The sequence below is a fragment of the Rhinolophus sinicus genome, linkage group LG05 (genome assembly GCF_036562045.2).
Source record: "Rhinolophus sinicus isolate RSC01 linkage group LG05, ASM3656204v1, whole genome shotgun sequence".
In the NCBI taxonomy this organism is placed as follows: Eukaryota; Metazoa; Chordata; class Mammalia; order Chiroptera; family Rhinolophidae; genus Rhinolophus; species Rhinolophus sinicus.
In genome coordinates this window covers 173,013,655-173,031,241 of record NC_133755.1, presented here as the reverse complement: position 1 = coordinate 173,031,241, position 17,587 = coordinate 173,013,655, and the positions used below count along the sequence as shown (strand labels likewise).

Here is a 17,587-nt window from a genome sequence, read left to right as displayed (position 1 = left end):
AAGTCACACAGTGCCAGATCTAGTGAATAAGGTGGATAAGGACACACTGTAATGTTTTTATGTGACAGAAATTGCCGTACAGGAAGTGATGTGTGACATGGTGATCACAAAATGCGATGAATGTGTGATCACAAAATACGATGAATGCTGCTTCCGAGTGCCATCCAACTGAAAGGCAGGGATCTTTAATATGGGAAGTGGTACACTGAACCTTAGTAACAGTGTGTGACAAGTTTCAACTTGTTCAGTTGCTGTCAGTTGGGTGTGAGCTATGGTTGAAAAGAAGGTGTGTTTGAAGTTGTGGTGTAAATCATCCTCTGTCATGACAACACTCCATGTCACACATCGCTGCTGGTATGGCAATTTCTGTCAAATGAAAATATTATGATGTGTCCTCATCTACTTTATTCACTGGATCTGGCACCGTGCAACTTCTGGTTCTCCAAAGTCAAAATGATTCAGGACATGGCGGCAGCCATGACAGTGCAACTAAAGACACTCAGGAAAAAGGACTTCCAAAATTGCTTCAAAAAATGTCAAGAATGATGGGATAAGTGTTTTGAAGTGAGGGGGAGTATTTTGAGTTTTGGGGGGGATTAATGGCAATATGTCTTTTACTATAATAATTTTTTAAAATTTAAACAACATATTGTTTGATCATATGTCATATTAGTTTGCTAGGATTTGCTTGTCCATCACTGTATTATAGAAGCAGATATCTTGTTTGATTTCACAAGTTTACAGATGGAGAAGAATTTTGCCACAAGGTGAATCATTCCCTGAGTCTCACCAATGCCATATTTAGATGATATTTGGATTAGATTTTTGACTTAAGCTGATGTGGGAATAGGTTAAAACTTTTGGAGATGTGAGGTATGAATGTATTCTGCATGTGAAAAGGACATGAATTTTGGCAGCCTAGATGGGGGACTGTTATGGTTTCAGTTGTGTCCCTTTTAAATTCATTTGTTGAAGTCCTAACTCTGAGTACCTCAGAATATGACCTTACTTGGAAATAGGGTCATTACAGATATAATTAGTGAAGATGAGGTCAGTAGCACGAGCCCTAGTCTAATATGACTTGGTGTCCTTATAAAAGGGGGACATTTGGACAGAGGCATGCACACAGGAAAAACATCATGTGAATATTGGAGTTATGCTTCCGTAAGTCAAGGAACTATCAGAGAAGCTAGGAGAGAGGCCTGGGACAGATCCTTCCCTAGTGACTTCAAAAGGAACATGACTCTGTCTTCACAAAGTACCATAAACTGAGTGTTTTAGACAACAAAAATGTATTGTCTTACAGTTCTGGAAGCTAGAAGTCTGAGATCAAAGTGTCAGCAGGGCCTTGTTTTGGGACCACAGTGTCTAATGTTCTCACCTTTATTTTTAACTGGGTTTATTGTTATTGCTTTCTTTTATTTTAATAGAAGAATCAAAAGTGTCTGAAGATGATGAAATGGAGAAGCTCTACAAATCATTAGAGCAAGCTAGTCTATCTCCTCTTGGGGACCGACGACCTTCAACCAAAAAGGAGTTGAGAAAGTCCTTTGTGAAGCGGTGTAAAAATCCATCCATAAATGAGAAACTCCACAAAATCCGAACCTTGAATAGCACATTAAAGGTAAAAAGATTCAAATTGTGAATGAACTCTGTAGATGTGGGGAGAGGAATGGCTGGTCTGCCCAGAGATTGATGCTAATCACCATGTGTCTGTGTGGCTAGAGGGGAGGGCAGTAAAAGCAAATCCAGCCTTAAAGCATCTTAAAGCACTAGAACATTCACACAGTAACACCAATGCACTTTTCTACAATAGGCCTTGATTTTCACATTCACTCTGGTATAAAATGTTAATTGTTAGGCTTCTAGAAGGCAAGGAGCATGTGTAATTCATTTTTTGTACCCTTTTACCTGGCACAATAAATGTTGAGCACTCAGTATAGTCAATTCGTGAGAATAAACAATAATATTAATAATATCTTGAGATTTCACCTGATTTATCAAAGGGTTCCATTGTTCTGTACTACATCTAGAAGACATTTTCTGGATTTCAAATACAGCAGAGATTTAGTGAGTCTCAGCTGTAGGCTCTGCAGCCAAGATACACCATGAAAGCTGGGCAGTGGGAAATATACACATCATGGTAATAACCAGCAGATGTTGTCACAATGGGGATGAAGGACAGTGTACAGGATGTACTGAAGCTACTTTCAGGGCCTCCTGTAACTGAAATGGTTCCTCCTAACAAAAGCATCCTGCTTTCATATTTAGATTATAGAATAGGAGGAGGTCAGAATACTTTGCACAATAGTCTTGAATTAGCAGAGGATTTATAGATTCTGAAAGGCCTTGATAGATCCTGCAGTTTAATTCTGGTTTGTACATGTCCTTTTGCATCGAGCATTTCAGTCTCTTTCCAGGAATAAATATCAGCAATCAAAGGATAAGGCCACAAAGAGACAGCTGAGTGCGTCTTAGTCATACATCTGTTAGTCAATAGAAGACCTAGGCACCCTACAAGGCTGCAAAAATGAGGCTGAAAAATAAAAGGCAAAGGGGTAGTTTATACAAAGAAATCCAAATGCAGAGACGTTCTCTGACATTTAGTGATGGAAAAACATCACTATCACTCATTTCAAAGGCAGATACGTTTTACTCCATAGTATGTATAGAGTTGATAAATGTATTTGGTATTTCGATGTGCTATGCCATAGTATCTTGGGATTTTACTGTCTTATTTGTGATAATTGATATTAATGAATACATTTTTTGTTGAACAAAAATTCTTACTGTGTACCAGACACTATTCTAGGGCACTGGGACCATTGATTGTGTGGACTCCACTGGGCAATAAAAACAGAGAGGAAAACAGAATGTAATGTGATAAGTGCTTTAATTGATGCCAGCTTGGGGTGTGGAGCGGAGTGGCTGCCTATCTGAGGCCATTAAGGACAATGTCATGGAGGGGCTGACAACTCGCCCATGAGTAAGAGATGAAGAACGTCAGGATGAGAAGGAAGGGCATTCAAGGAGAAGGAACTGGCCTGGGTGAATACTTGTATGTATCAGTGGACGATATGTTGTATGTGGTCCATGTTGGGAGTGTTGACTTAGGAAGCATCCAAACCTGTAGAGAAGTTTAATGAGTTTATTTGAGCCAAACTCATGATAGTTGCTGTGAAGCAAAGTCTCAACAGATTGAGAACATGCTCTGGAACTGACAGTGCTGCAATTTATTTTGTACATTAGAATCAAAGGAGGAAGGTTACATGATATCCATTGGTGGTAGATTAAGTGGGTGGGAGAAAGCAAAGTGGGGAAATCCCTGGGATTGGATTAAAAGTAAATTGGAGGGACAGATACTCCTTTTACATGGGTGGGTACAGGATAGTTAATAATAGTTAGCATTTTATAGCACGCAGAGATGGTAACCAGGGGACAAGAATAACAATGAGGTTATTCTGTGGCCTCCTACTCTGGTGTGGCAGGTTGTGCCCTGCAGAGTCGGGGCGGGGGGGAAGAATTACTTTAACATTCCAAGGGCATGTTATTTTAGGCAAAAAGACAATAGACAGGCTCAATTAAGGTAAAGATTGACTTTCGTCAAGGAAGCTACAGGCCAAGGGTGTGCCTCCCAGCCAGGACCCGCTTTTAGTTAGCGGTGTTTATGTTCAGACCATCCTATGTGGTAAATTTCGGTCTCTGAGTTTGTAGGGCCTGCCATACAGGCTTTTTCTGAGCTTGTCAGGTTTAGTATGTGGTTTCTTTTTTGTCCACAGGAGAAACAGGAAATAGAGGCTAAGTAGAGGACAGACAGTGCAGGCCATTTCTAGAAGGAGAAAGATTGTGTTTTCGGCTTTCCATAGCAATGTCAGGATTCTAGACCATCACAGGACCATGCCCTGGCCTGGCCACTGGGAAGCCAGGTTTGTACAAAGAATTCCAAGGTTTTACTGGCCTATGTGGTTCTCTGTGAGGTTTGTACAAAGAATTCAGGTTTGTACAAAGAATTCAAAGATTTTACTGGGCTATGTGGTTCTCTGTGACCTCTTGTTCTCCATGTACTCTGGTCATGGAATTGATGATTTCAGCTTTTTCTTTTCTCCCCGTATAGTATTAGGTCTCTATTGCTAGGTAACAGAATACCCTCAACTTAGCAACTATAAACAGTAACCACTTATCATTTCACAGTGTCTGTGGCTTGGTTAGGTGCTTCTGCCTCCCAGTCTCTCACTGGGCTGCAATCCAGATGGCTGCATGCATTCCTCCACTGGGGGAAGATGTGCTTCCAGGTTCTCTCATATGGTTGTTGTCAAGATTCAGTTCCTTTCAGGTTGCTGGACTGAGGGTCTCAGTTGTTCACTGTCTGTTGGTGGGAAGCCACACAGTTCCTTGCCCTGTGAGCTCCTTCCTAGGGCAGCTCTCAAAATGGTAGCTGGCTACCATTTCTTGAGAGCAAGTAAGACAGAGGGTGAGTGAGATGGATCATACGCCAATCTCAGTTGTGACTTCACACTATATTCTATTCATTAGAAGCAAGACACTAGGTCAGCCTGCATTCACAGAGGGGAATTACAAAAGGGCATGAATACCAAGGAGCAAGGAACATTGTGGGGCCATGTCAGGGGCTACCTCACCTAGCTGAAGAACTCTGTCTATACGTTCCTGGAAAGAGGCCCTTTCCACAGATCCCTTAGGCCTCACAAAGTGTAATGATGGGGTAGATGAAACATCATCCATGTCATGTGGTCCCATGAATCTCATCAGGAGGGAGGAAGACATGATGATGTGGAAACTGGCCTTGCAGCACATCAACCTATTTATTGGAGGAAGATAATTTGGTACATGTCTGTTTATTCATGCCAAAAAACTATAAGAATTATTTTCTTTTTAACTATTGTTAATTTAATATAATGGTCTTTAAAATTCAAGGCAGTCAGGATGGTGATTGTCTTTGAGGAGGAAGGGAAGATATAACTGGGAGGGCCCACAAGGACAGCTTCAGAGGTGCTAGGTAAGGGTCCTTTTTAGACCTTGGTGGTTGTTTCAGAGATGTGTCCCTTTCGTGACAATATATCAAGAACAAACCTTATTATATGTGCACTTTTCTCTATGTATGTTGCATTGCAATTCCAATGTTTACTTAAAAAATTCTTGAAAGCTGGAGTGTGGGCAAGCAAAGACAACAGTTCCACACAGAAACGAGGAAACTGTTTTAACAGTAATGTTTATGTTAGAGATAGACACATTTCGTAAAGAAATACCCCTGTCCTGGGATTGTATTGGAACAAATACTCTTTATGGAAATTCTTCGAGGAAGTTGAATAAACTAGCACGTCATATTCTAAATGTAGACCTTTAAGAATTTTGTATAGCTCAACATCCACTGACTTTGGCTGAGTCTCCCTTTATTTTAAAACGAATGGTTAAAGGGTCTGCCTGAAACTTTCAGGATTTCCCTGGCCGATGACAAGAGGAACAAACCCTTCTTTCCCGTAACTTCTCTGGTCGAACACATTTCCAGTGCTAAGGTCTTGATTCAAGCCATGCACTGCATATGTGGAGTGAAAAATGAAATTACAGCATTCTCTCTTTCGCAGTATTTTTTGGAAGCCACACCAGGCTCTGCCTGCCTGCCAGAAAGTCAGGAGGATGTGGTAAAAGTGATGCAAAGCGATGGGGAGCCAGCGTTCTGTGCCACCTGGGAGAGCTGGCGGTGTGTGATGCCACTGACCCCGGGGGGGGGGGCACAGGGGTTTTGTGGTCTCATAAATCTCCTTCCTTTCTATTCTTGTCTACAATTTTTGTGTGTGTGTGTGTGTGTGTGTGTGTGTGTTTTTATCCATAAAAGAATTCACACATATGTGAGCCAAATGGTAAGAAATTTGTGTCATTTAGAGCTAAAAGCCATGTGTGAACTATTAGCCCAAAGTTGAAGCGACCCTTTCCTAAAAACTTTTATCAGATCTTTTAGGGGTGGCTAGTTCATTTTTGCCTTTAAAAAATCAATTTTCCACATTTTGTTAATCTGCAAAGATCTTATTTTTTTCAAGAAAACATTAGGATCTCTCTCTGAACAGATGTCAAAATTTCTTAAGAGCAAAGAAAAAATCCTTAAATAATTTCATTGAATAACACTATGCTGATAGACCATGAAAGCTTGTTATTCTTATTTATTTATTTCCTTTTTGAAAATACTGTTTTTTTTGAAGTATAGATGTTGAGAACTCAGAAGAAAGAAAACTCTCTTGGCCCTGCTCAACTTTCTACCCGCCATTCTTCCTCATATCCCACTTGCTTAACCTGCTTTTCTCTGCTTCTGGGTCTTGCTCAGCCTGCTTGTTGTCCTTATTGGGTAACTTTCCTCTTGAGCAATTTTTCTCTCCTTCTTGAACCCAAATATGTCATTTGATCTCGATCTATCATCACATCCTCGCTCTCTTGATTCAAAATTATAAATCTCATCATTTTCCCTTGAAATCCATATTATGCTGACTAATTTAGAAACAGGTATAGGAAAAGAAAATGTAATAAAACACCCTAAAAAAACATAAGGTAAAGCTAATTATAGAGTACAGAAAATAGAATTGTGTGTCACCAATATTTGTGATCATATATGACCAGATACCTCATTTGGGTAAAACGAATGCTGCCAATTCTAGAATCTCTAAAACTATATGCAAATGTCTCGTGTGTAGATAGATAGGTAGATACAGATCTATCTATCTATCTATCTATCTATCTATCTATCTATCTATCTATCTATCTATATCTATCTATCTACATATATAATATATATACCATGTGTAATTATATATGTATATTATATGTAATTATGTATATGTGTGTGTATATAACATTTTTGTTTGTTTATGGAGAGGATTTCCTCAGGCTCTAAGTAGTGTTCATGATGCAAAAGAAATTAAAAAGCAAATGTATAATTAGTTCATTCATTCATTTCTTATTTCATATATTTATTTTTTTCAACAAGCGAATGTCTACCATGTGTCAGTTCTTTCAGGAGTTGGGGATATGGCAGCGGGCATATCAGGCAAAATTGCTCACCCTCATAAAGCTTACATTTAGGTAGAGGAAAAATAAACAAAATAAATAAGTAATTTTACAGTATGCTAAGTGGTGATTGATTTGATAGACAATAGAAGAGAAGGGCGATAAAGAATGTTGAGGGATTGATTTTAATGAGGGATAGATTTTTAATTGGAAGATGTGATTTGAATAAGATCTGAAAAAGGAGTGAGCCATGAGGTTATCTGAGGTAGAATGTTCCAGGCAAGGGAACAAAAATGCAAGTGCCTTGGGGTGGGAGTGTGCCTCGCAGGTTTAAGGAAGAGCAAGGAGGTCAGTGTGGCTGGAGTGCAGTAGGGGATGGGGGAATGGGGCGAGCGGCAGTGGGGCAGAGGGACAAAGGGGGATCATATCATGTGATGCCTTGTTGTCATCGCTAACACCTTGGTTTCTACTCGGAGTGAGCTAGGAAGCCTTGGGAAAGTTCTGTACAGACGTATGGTATAGTTTGAAATATTTTGAAGGTAGAAATATCAGGATTTTCTGGTGGATTGGGAATGAGAGAAAGAATCAAGGATAACTCCAGTGTTTGACATGAGTAACTGGAAAGATGGAGTTGCCATCAGGTGCTTTGAGGAAGACTAAGGAGCAGGTTTCAGTGTGTATTGGGAGTTGGCAGGGCAAGGCATGTAGAGAATCATGGAAACTTAGTTTTGGATGCGTTATATTTGAGATGCCTATTCGGTATCCAGGTGGAACAGCTGAAGAGGAAGTTTAGATAAACAAATAAATTTGTGACCCTCAGTCTATAGGGAGAGTGGGAGAGACTACATGAGATTCCCAAGAGTGTGAGTGTAGGGAGAACAGAGAAGAGGCCAAAGACTAGAGCTCTGGGACACCGCAACATTAAGAGATTGTGCCAGATGGAAGAACCAGCAAAGGAGTCTGAGAATGAGTGGCCATGATGGGATAAAAAAATCAGGAAATTGTGTCACGTAAGTGATATGATACCAGTGTTCAAGGAGTCATCACAATTTTAGATGCTATTGATAAATAAGTTGAAGGTGAATAATTGATTATTGAACTTATCAACATGGAAATCAATGATGGCCTAAAGAAGAGCAGTTTTAGAAGAATGGTGGGGGCAAAAGACTGGTGGGAGTGGTTCTGTGACAGAATGGACACAGGGACATTGGCGGTATGGAGAAAAGTGGAACATTACCTGGAACAGGCATATGGGGTCAAGAGAGGGCTTTTAAGATGGGAAACATAACAGCACACACATATGGCAGTGAAGATGATCATATGGAGATGGGAAACTGATGAGTCGCTGGGAAGAGGGGAGAAATGCTGAAGTGAATTTCTTGAGTCTGAGAGAGGGGGTGATGGCACACAAATGGAGAGATTGGCCTTTGCTAGGAACACAGATATTTCATCCAAATGAACAGCAAGGAAGGCAGCAATATATCTGTGCAGTTGTAGGTAGTGGGCAGTAGGAACTTGGGAGAAATATTCTTCTGATTGTTGCAATTTCCTCAAAAACAAAAAGCAGAAAAGCAAACAAACATCAGTTACAATGGAGGATGGGACAAGGTTTGAGTAGAGACAAGAAGTTTTGAAATAGTCCTTTGGGAAAGTGAGAGAGAGAAGGGATGAGAAAATATGATTACTGGATAGTAGTGAAAGTCCACTTAATGGCAATGGTTATGAATTTGAACTGTGACCATTGAGCATGGTTATGACTTTTTAGCTCCACACATGCCATCCTGGGGGTAGGCAGAGACATTGGTGCAATGATAAACATGCATTGAATATCTGCCTGTCACTCAGCATCATGTGAGGTGCAAGGAATACAGGGAAGAACACAATATGTTAATTGTTAACCTTCCTTAAGAAGTTTAAAGTAAGTGGCATGAAAGATCCATGAATATCTGAACGTTATCTGGTTAAGTTATAAGAAGGCTCTAAGCATTGGAAGGCATGAGAGCATTGAAAAAGCTTCTAAGTCCAATTTGGGGGTTCAGAGAAGATTTTCTGAAGAATATGATTCTCGAAGTGAGTATAGATTTATAAGTCACAGTAAAATCTGGTAGAGAAAGATTGGAAAGTGTTGCATTTGAAAGCAACTCTAGGAATTAGAGTTCATCAGGTGAAGAAAGGTGAGGAAATTTCTTCATATGGCACAACATCATGGAAACGTGAACTAGCATTGTGTGGGGGAGAAAATTAACATCAACACTGTTAGAGTGGAAAATAAGAAGCAAGAGGATCAGCAAATGAAGCTCAGGTCCAAGAAACCTGGCCAAGACATGGTAACAACTGAAGTGTCCTTTGATGGATGATTAGATAAAGAGTATGTGGTACGTACATACAACGGAATATTACTCAGCCATAAGAAAAGATGAAATACTGCCATTTGCGACAACAGGAATATATCAAGATTATCATGCTAAGTGAAATAAGTCAGACAGAAAAAGTCAAGAACCATATAACTTTACTTATGTGGGATATAAAACTGAAAGCAACAAATAAACAAGACAAACAAAAACTCATAGACACAGACAACAGTTTAGTGGTTACCAGAGGGTAAGAGGGGGAGGTGGAATGGTAGAAGAGGATAAAGAGGGTCAAATATATGGTGATGGAAAGAGATTTGACTTTGAGTGGTAAACACACAATTCAATATATAGATGATGTATTATAGAAATGTACACTTGAAACCTATATAATTTTACTGACCAATGTCACTCCAATAAATTTAATAAAAAACTATAAAAAAAAATCAAGGGGAACCATTAAAAGGACTCAGCATTTTAGGTGGATCCTTGCATTGTCATGTGGAGGGTGGATTTAAAGTGGGGCTTAGAGGCAGGGACTCACTTGGGAAGCTGTAGTAGCAGATTGGACTTTATACCTGAAATTAGGGTGATGGTCATAGGGATGGAGGGAACAAGAAAGATTTGAGATAAAATTGTCAGGATGGAATGACTGTTTTTGAATGTAGAGACCATCGTATTTTATTTTTACTCCATTTCTTGACTACAGAAAACTTCCTTAACCTGAGCTCCACATTTCAGAAATGTGTGTCATTGGTTACAGAGGAGGCAGGGTGAAATAATATGAATAGATTGTTTACTTTATTAGCATCATTGCAATACATACTGTTTTCATGGAAGGTTAGTAGTCTTTAAAGAAAAAGATGGCCTATCTATTTATTCTGCATATATTAATTAAATAAGTGTGTGTGGTTTATTAAAATTTAAGATGATAAAAAATAAACAAGATTTATATGTCTTAGGGAAACTACTATGTCCCAATTTTACTTAGTAAAGTTGGATGGTCAATGAAGTGGTTATATAATTCTGAGTTTCAGGAGGAATAATGCTCACAGTGAGATAGAAATATTACTGTGGTGTAGAGTAACAGATCAATCAGGCAAGAGCAACGTAGAAGACCTGGCTATATGCCTACTTTTCCCATTGGGTAGGATGCTTAACTTCTTTGTGGTTAGCATATGTAAATGGATGTCTTGACATCTTTCTTAGGATTGTGACAAGGATTTGAATATTAATGTGTAAAACACTTCGATAATTTTATGAATGCATGTGTACATTCGTTTGCAAAAGGGCTGAAGATGGTTTATTGAAATTAAGATACTCACTACATTATCACCCCCCCACCCCCACTCCCCCTTATTTTCTATTTGGACAGTGTAAAGAACACGACTTGGCCATGATTAACCAGTTGCTGGATGATCCGAAGCTGACAGCCAGGAAGTACAGGGAGTGGAAGGTCATGAACACCTTGCTGATTCAGGATATCTATCAGCAGCAGCAGGACCCCACGTCCACCTCTTAAGGCACCCCCTAGGGACTCGAGGAACCATCTTCCTGCACCTCTGTTGAAAATTCTAGTTGAGAACAAGCCAGGATGTTCTCCCCTTCTTACCCCCAGCAACTCTTCAAGATGTTGCCAGAGCTTACATTTTTCCTTGAAAGGAAAACTGAGACCAGTTCCTCAAGCATGAGCTTCCTCTGTAAAGATGCAGCTCAGGTGAGGACCAGCATCAATGGCAGCAGGACTCCTCCCCGGTGGAGCACTTCCTTCAAGACTGGCGTGATCGGGTCCAGTTGAACAGTTCTCGTGTTCCTGCTGGGAGCTCACGGTTCTGCCAGGCTCTCGGTGGGATGTGAGCACTCTAGCCTCTGTTCCTTGCTCTCAAGAGAATTACAACATTCTGTGGACAAAAGATCACTTTTTACTGGGGATCATTATTCATAGAAATATTCAGTTTTCCAAAAAGAAGAATGTACATATTCTATCTGGTTGGGCAGCTGAGTTCTCCAAATCATTTTTTGGAGTGGGAGAATGTCTTCTACAGCAGCAACTGAAACAGGACAAATGTTTTTGTGGCACCGAAATCCCCTGCCTTTTTCATGAGTTGAGAAATATTTCATAACGACTGGTGTGTGGGAAAGCTCAAGGAGGAGATGCCATCTATATTCCACTCACTTAAAGAACAGCTTGACCTTTTCACACTTTACCCAGGTGGGGGTGGACTCTGATTAATTTTCCTTTCCGCAGAACAGCTGAAAGAAAACTATCTCATTACACTTGGAGGCTGTTACTCCCTCCTAGCTTCTCTGAACCACTGTAGAAGATAGTAATAAGTCAGGCAAAGAGTGTTTGCTGCTTTACTCCTTGGATGTGGTGAATATGCATAGTATAAACTTATATCAAGGTGTCCCAGGATAAATATTGACAAGATAATTCTGTTATCTGAATTGTTTTAATATGTCTACTCCAAAATAACACCCAACAAAAACAAGAGAGTTAAAACATGATTGCTTTATTTTTGTATGTTTATGTGTCTCTTTGGCTCCTATGTGAGTAGCTACCTATAATGTGTTTGTTATTTAAGTATATTTATAGAAGGTCAAATTACTAGTGTTTTAAAAGATGATATATTATTATATGTTTCGCTCAGTACATATTCTCAAAGGATATACATTTTGCTTGAGAAAAATAGAAATACTATTGATTATTGATTCATTGGAGTTGTTATGTTGCACTGTGATGTATGAGGAATGCTCAGGAGATCTTGTGGGATAAATATGGGGGCATGTAATAATAATCTTTCATTTTCTGGTCTCTCTTTCCATCTCTCACTTTCACTTGTGCATGCGTTCTCTCTCTTTCCCTCCCCGTAGAAGGCTTAGATTTCTCTGTTTTAAGTCACTCTCTTAACCAGAAGAGGACTTTCATCTTACACTATCCCTTCTAGTAAATAGACTTTAAGTTTTGGGACATTTATGCCCACAAACCCTAAACCAAATGAAACACAACTAATGGAATCTTTTGTCTAAAGACTAATAGAAATTTTGGGGTCTGTGGTTAAAGAGAACTAATTTTATTAGAGTAGCAATATGAACATCTTCACTTGATAATCATCATGAATATTTCCCACCATAAGAATAACCGGAACCCACCAAAAACCCATTTTGGCCCTACCGCTAGCAAATTGTCAACAAAACAGTTTTCTTTACAGAGTCAAAGTGTGGCTTGATACTCAAATGGAAATAACCTCCTGAATTTTATCTGCAAACTAAATGGAAATAGTTGTGGAATATTTCCCCAAGCTTTACTAAGAAGTCTTAATGCTTTGCAAACAAAAAACAACGTTAGCCTTAGGAAAGAGAAGAAACCAAACAGGAAGCAAGTTGTAGTACTGGAAGCTTCTGTGAGATGAGAGGCCAGGCCAGTCATTTTGGTCCAGAAGCACCTATACCAAGTAGAACGTACTGGGTGAGGCCACGGCCATGCAGAAGATGGCGCCTGACCTGTGGGGAGTCTACTGTTGGCACCAGAGAGAAGCACCCATTTAGGTCCTCAGATTGGGCCCTCAAGCTTCTGGTGTATGAGGCCAATGCTTCCATCTTTGTACTCTAGAAATGATCGTTGATTCTTTCTGTACTTGGCAGCCATTAGAAGGTTGATTTGTAGGATTCAATGTAAACAAGGTGTTGAGGGAAGGAGGAAGGAGAAAGAATAATGGAGGAAATAAGTAATGGATATGTCATAGTGTTCTTCTACCTTTTTTCCTCTGGTTTGTAACACCAACCTATGAATTTTAAAACAGTTTTTCCTAAACTGGAGTGTTCCAAAAGCTTTTGACTAGGACTTGGGAATACATTTCAGTGCTTTACTTTGACTTTTCATTAACACGTATTTAACTGACTTTTTAGTGTACATTCCTTTAGAACCACTCAAAGGCAAAGTAGGTCCATGAGAGTCCTTAATCAAGCCTGTCAGTTATTTTTCAAAGTCAAGTCTAGCAGTGTTTCCTTTGTTAGTCAAAGTGGTTACTTTGCAGAGTCTCCCCAAACGCAAGTTAAACTGAACTGCAGAATTTTGCACCCTGCTTGTCTAGACCAACATCACCTGCTTGCTAGTGCTTTCCCCTCTGTAAATGCTTTCACGCTATTTTATGTTGTGTGAGGATAGAGGGGCTGCTTCTGTGAGTGCCCAGCTTCAGCTGTCACCTCGTAGTTCCAGTTTATTCCTGGGGATTGGGTCATCTCTGAAAGGGATTTGGGTAGTTTCATCATGTCTAAGGGAAGCCTCCTCTTTCCCTGTAGACATTGGGTCTGAGGACTGTAGAATGACCCAGAAGAATGGCCTCTCAGAAGGGAAGTGAAGAATCTCTGAGCATAACTAAGCCCAAATCTGTGGCACCTGCTATGGATTAAGATCTTCCTTGGATTCCACTTTGGGGCTGCGGGGAGCACCTCTTCTCTCTGGTGTTATCTGTAGCCCCAAACTGGTGCCTGATGTGAGACCCTCACTGGTTGGTACATGGCAGCAATGCTGAATCAGATGGTCCCACATTTGAAGGGGGTCTTCTGCTTTTCATAATTCTCAGTTCTGCTACAATCTCAGCATCGCATCAAGCCTAGAAAGAATCATAAAGCATACTATTCCAAAGACTCCGGGAAGCCTAAAGAGCGCTGGTGTTTGGGGTCAGATTTCAATGTGAAGCCAATGACTTTTATTTAAGTAGCACTTTGTCGTTTGCAAATCAGTATATCTCAGGCTCCCTCCTCCACCTCCCCAGTGGTCTTTGTGGGATGACTGTGGATTATCACTACTACTTTTGATAGAGGACGAAAGCAAAATCTGAAAAGTGACGTGCCTGGGCAGGGCCCCAGGTACAGCCAGGACTTGAAGTTGTACCTCCAGGACTTGAACTTGTATTTCCCTCGTACTTTACCTTGAGAAGCCCCTGTTGGGACTCATCAATTTGACTTAGAGTGTGCATGCCATTGCACTGAAATGGGCACCCATGGTGGCTTTTGCAAAGTCATCCGTTTGAAATCTGAGGGGGCCTGTTTTCCTTGAGCACAGTCTCTTCCTTATTGGCCAGATAGGTTTCTGTCCCTCCTGCAGTGACCTGGTGACTGTGAGTTGGGGTTTAACATAATTACTCTCGGCTTTCTTTCCTTCCTTCTGAAAAGTATACTGCTTGCTAGATGCTGTGAGATCCATGGATGAAAGAGATATATGAGTATTTAAAGAAATGAAGTGCGTTTATTTTGTTTTCCTTTCAAAGAGTGTCAGGCTATGTCAGAGACCCAGCTTAGTGACTAGGGGTCAGGCCCTTATCTTCCTCTCTCAATTTCTTCTCCTGTAATTATGATAATTTCCTCAGATAGCCTTTAAATCACAACAATATCATAGAGGTGAAACAGAAAGAAAATATATTTTTAAGTCTTTTAAAGAGAGGTGACAGTGGAAGGTAATATTTTGATACAGCCACACAGAAGACTTGGTGAGTAATTTACGTCAGAGGATGCCATTCCAAAAGTCACCATTCATTGGAAAGTTGCCATATGCAAAGGAAGTTTCAGGCTGTATCTCCTCTTCAGTCTAATAGAATATGATGTGTGATTAGGGTTTGCCCATTTATTTCCCTTCTAATTTTTTGTATATTTAGTGCACAAAAGAAATCAAGTCCTAGAAATGTGAGGTGACTGCCCCTCCTAAACTTTTGTAATATGAAATTGAAAAGGAAAGCCCCTGAAACTGGATTTTAACAACCCATTTGAAATGGTCTGCGGAAGGGGAAAGGTCCACTCCTCAAAGCGTGACGTCCACCTCAGTGAACAAGATATTGAACAGCTACGTGGTTTTCTATATTTTGAAACAGGAAGCAATTTCTTTGCCTCTTCTGTACATCTTTACTCTTCCCCGTACTACCACAGACCACAGAGAAAACATTAAAAATGGATTCTATGTTAAAAAATAGTTCTTCCATTTCTCTCGCTGTGAGGAGACTTAACTGTTCTGTACTGATGTTTCTTTATCTTAAGTCCAAAGGGGAAGCATGCCCCATAGAGACACTTAGCATCCTATAATAAAAACCAGGATTTTAAATCATTGTGTATTTTAATGTCCTTGCATGATGGGGATGGAACTTTTAGCACTGCATGGTGTTTGGGGGCAAGGTGTTAATGTGGAAATGATACCTTTAATTTCATTGTGCTTTTCTTCTCTGTCACCTACCCTCTTGGACTAAACTGAAAAAAGTGTCATGGCTCATTTCTCCTGCTTTATGTTTTTGAGGTTGACTTGTAAGATTAAAATAAAAACAAGGTATAATATATCTAGTAAAATGACATGGAAAAAATTTGAAATATACTTACTAGTGTTCATTTTCTGTTCTGTCATGTTTCCTCAAAGAAAAAGCTCCCAGGAAGTGTTTCATGGCTGGGCCTTTATCTTCTGCAAAGGATATAGTGCCCTCTGGTGGCAGTCACAAAAACAATAGGGTCTACACTACTGATGTTTTTATTTTTAAATAAAAAGCCCTAATTTTGCGGGGAACTCTCTTTCAGTAATAACTGATGTGGTCTTCTCCAATGGTCCTCAGTTTACGAGTTTAATAGTACAGAGATATTTATATTTATATTTTCCAAAATGGTTGTTGATTCACAAAATTTGACATATTATATAGCCCTTATCATTAGTCGGCCCCACCTTTTATTTTTTGATGTTTAAAAGAATTTGCAGGTTATAAAAGTTACAACCTGTGACACATAAGTTCCTTAAAATACACAAGATATTTCTGTGAAAACTGAACAAAGAAAATATTGAACTAGCATAACAAAATACCTTTATTTTGGATCCACTGCTTAGAGGAAGTTAGACTGCATTTGAACTTGACTCACACCAACTCAATTGCTGTCTACACAAACACCATGTCATTTTTTACCTCTCCCCCAATTCTCACTTTACATGCTGAGCTCCATCCTCTCTCTCCTCCATCCTTCAACCATCCAGTGTGTCGAGGCTCCCACATGGAAGCAGTAAAAATTATCCTAGACCAAAGGGACGAGCAACAGGCATAGGTATAGTATGTTCCTAATTTTTAGAACAATCTTGTATTAGTTTCCTATTGCTACTGTAACAAATGACCACAAATTTAGCAGCTTAAAAAATGTGTCTTCTTATAGTTCTGGGGGTCAGAACTCAGACACGGGTTTCCTTGGGCTAAAATGAAGGTGATGGCAGGATGGCGTTCCTTCTGATGGCGCTGGGCGTGGGGGGAACATACTTCCTTGCCCTCTCTAGGTCACCCACGTTCTTTGCCTCTTGGCCCCCTTCCTCCATCTTCAAAGTCAGCAATATCATATCTCTGCACCATTCTTCTCCTGTAAAGCCTTCCTCAGACTCTTAAAGACCCTTGTGATTATATTGGGCCCACCTGGATAATCCAGGAAAACCTATTTTAAGGTCAGCTGACTAGCAACCTGAATTCAATCTGCAACCTTCATTCCCCTTTGGAACATATACACAGGTTCCAGGGACTAGGGCATGGCTGTTATTCTGCCTATGAAAAACTTCCATTTCAAATACCCTGCTTAGTCCCCCTGAGCCATCTATTTATCCCAGAAATTCCAGTATTCCCAAGTTTTAACTATAAGCATGAAAGTCCTTTGTCATATTATGTGACTTGAGTTAGATTACCTCAAAATATAGATCACCATAAGAGAGGTAAAAAGCAGAAAAAAGCAAAATAATTGCTGGCTTTCAAAATCATGTACACAGGCGGAACAGGTATGGTATTTTAACAGATCAGGTTTTACAATACTTGCATTTAAAGACAGAGCATTAGAAAGTCACTTTTGAGAGTCAAGTATCATAAGCAAAGGATAATTTAAGTCTCACTATCTTAGTTTTATGAGCTTCTATGCCACGTCCAATTGACCGAGGGGTTTGGCCAAGTCACAGCTCCTCTCCCATGAAAGAGGAAGGAGAGAATTCCCATAGGTCCTGGCTCTTACAAATCACAATCTGAGCATTACATTTGTCTTTTCTTTTGAAAACTAAGCAAACCTGTATTTGTAGGTAATCCCTTCATGCCGCTCTGATGTTTTCCAGTCACAAAGTTTAGGGAGTCATAAACACTCTGCCAACACAGAAGTCTCTGCTGAGCCTGTCTTGGCCATTCTGCCCAGAGCGAAGGGACAGAATTCCCAGGTGAGCAGGGTGCCTGCCTATT

At 39.9% G+C, this 17,587-nt stretch overlaps 1 protein-coding gene across 7 annotated transcripts in view; it reads left to right on the top strand.

Moving 5' to 3' along the window:
- The window catches only part of IPCEF1 (interaction protein for cytohesin exchange factors 1), a 151,427-nt gene extending 135,704 nt beyond the window's left edge, over positions 1–15,723 (top strand). For all 7 annotated transcript variants that reach the window (XM_019749258.2, XM_074333724.1, XM_074333722.1 and 4 more), the window contains 2 exons: positions 1,431–1,624; positions 10,738–15,723. In XM_019749258.2, coding sequence (XP_019604817.2) covers positions 1,431–1,624; positions 10,738–10,884 — 341 coding nt within the window. In that variant the 3' untranslated portion in view covers positions 10,885–15,723. The remainder of the gene's footprint in view (positions 1–1,430; positions 1,625–10,737) is intronic.
- The last annotated feature ends 1,864 nt before the right edge of the window (positions 15,724–17,587 follow it).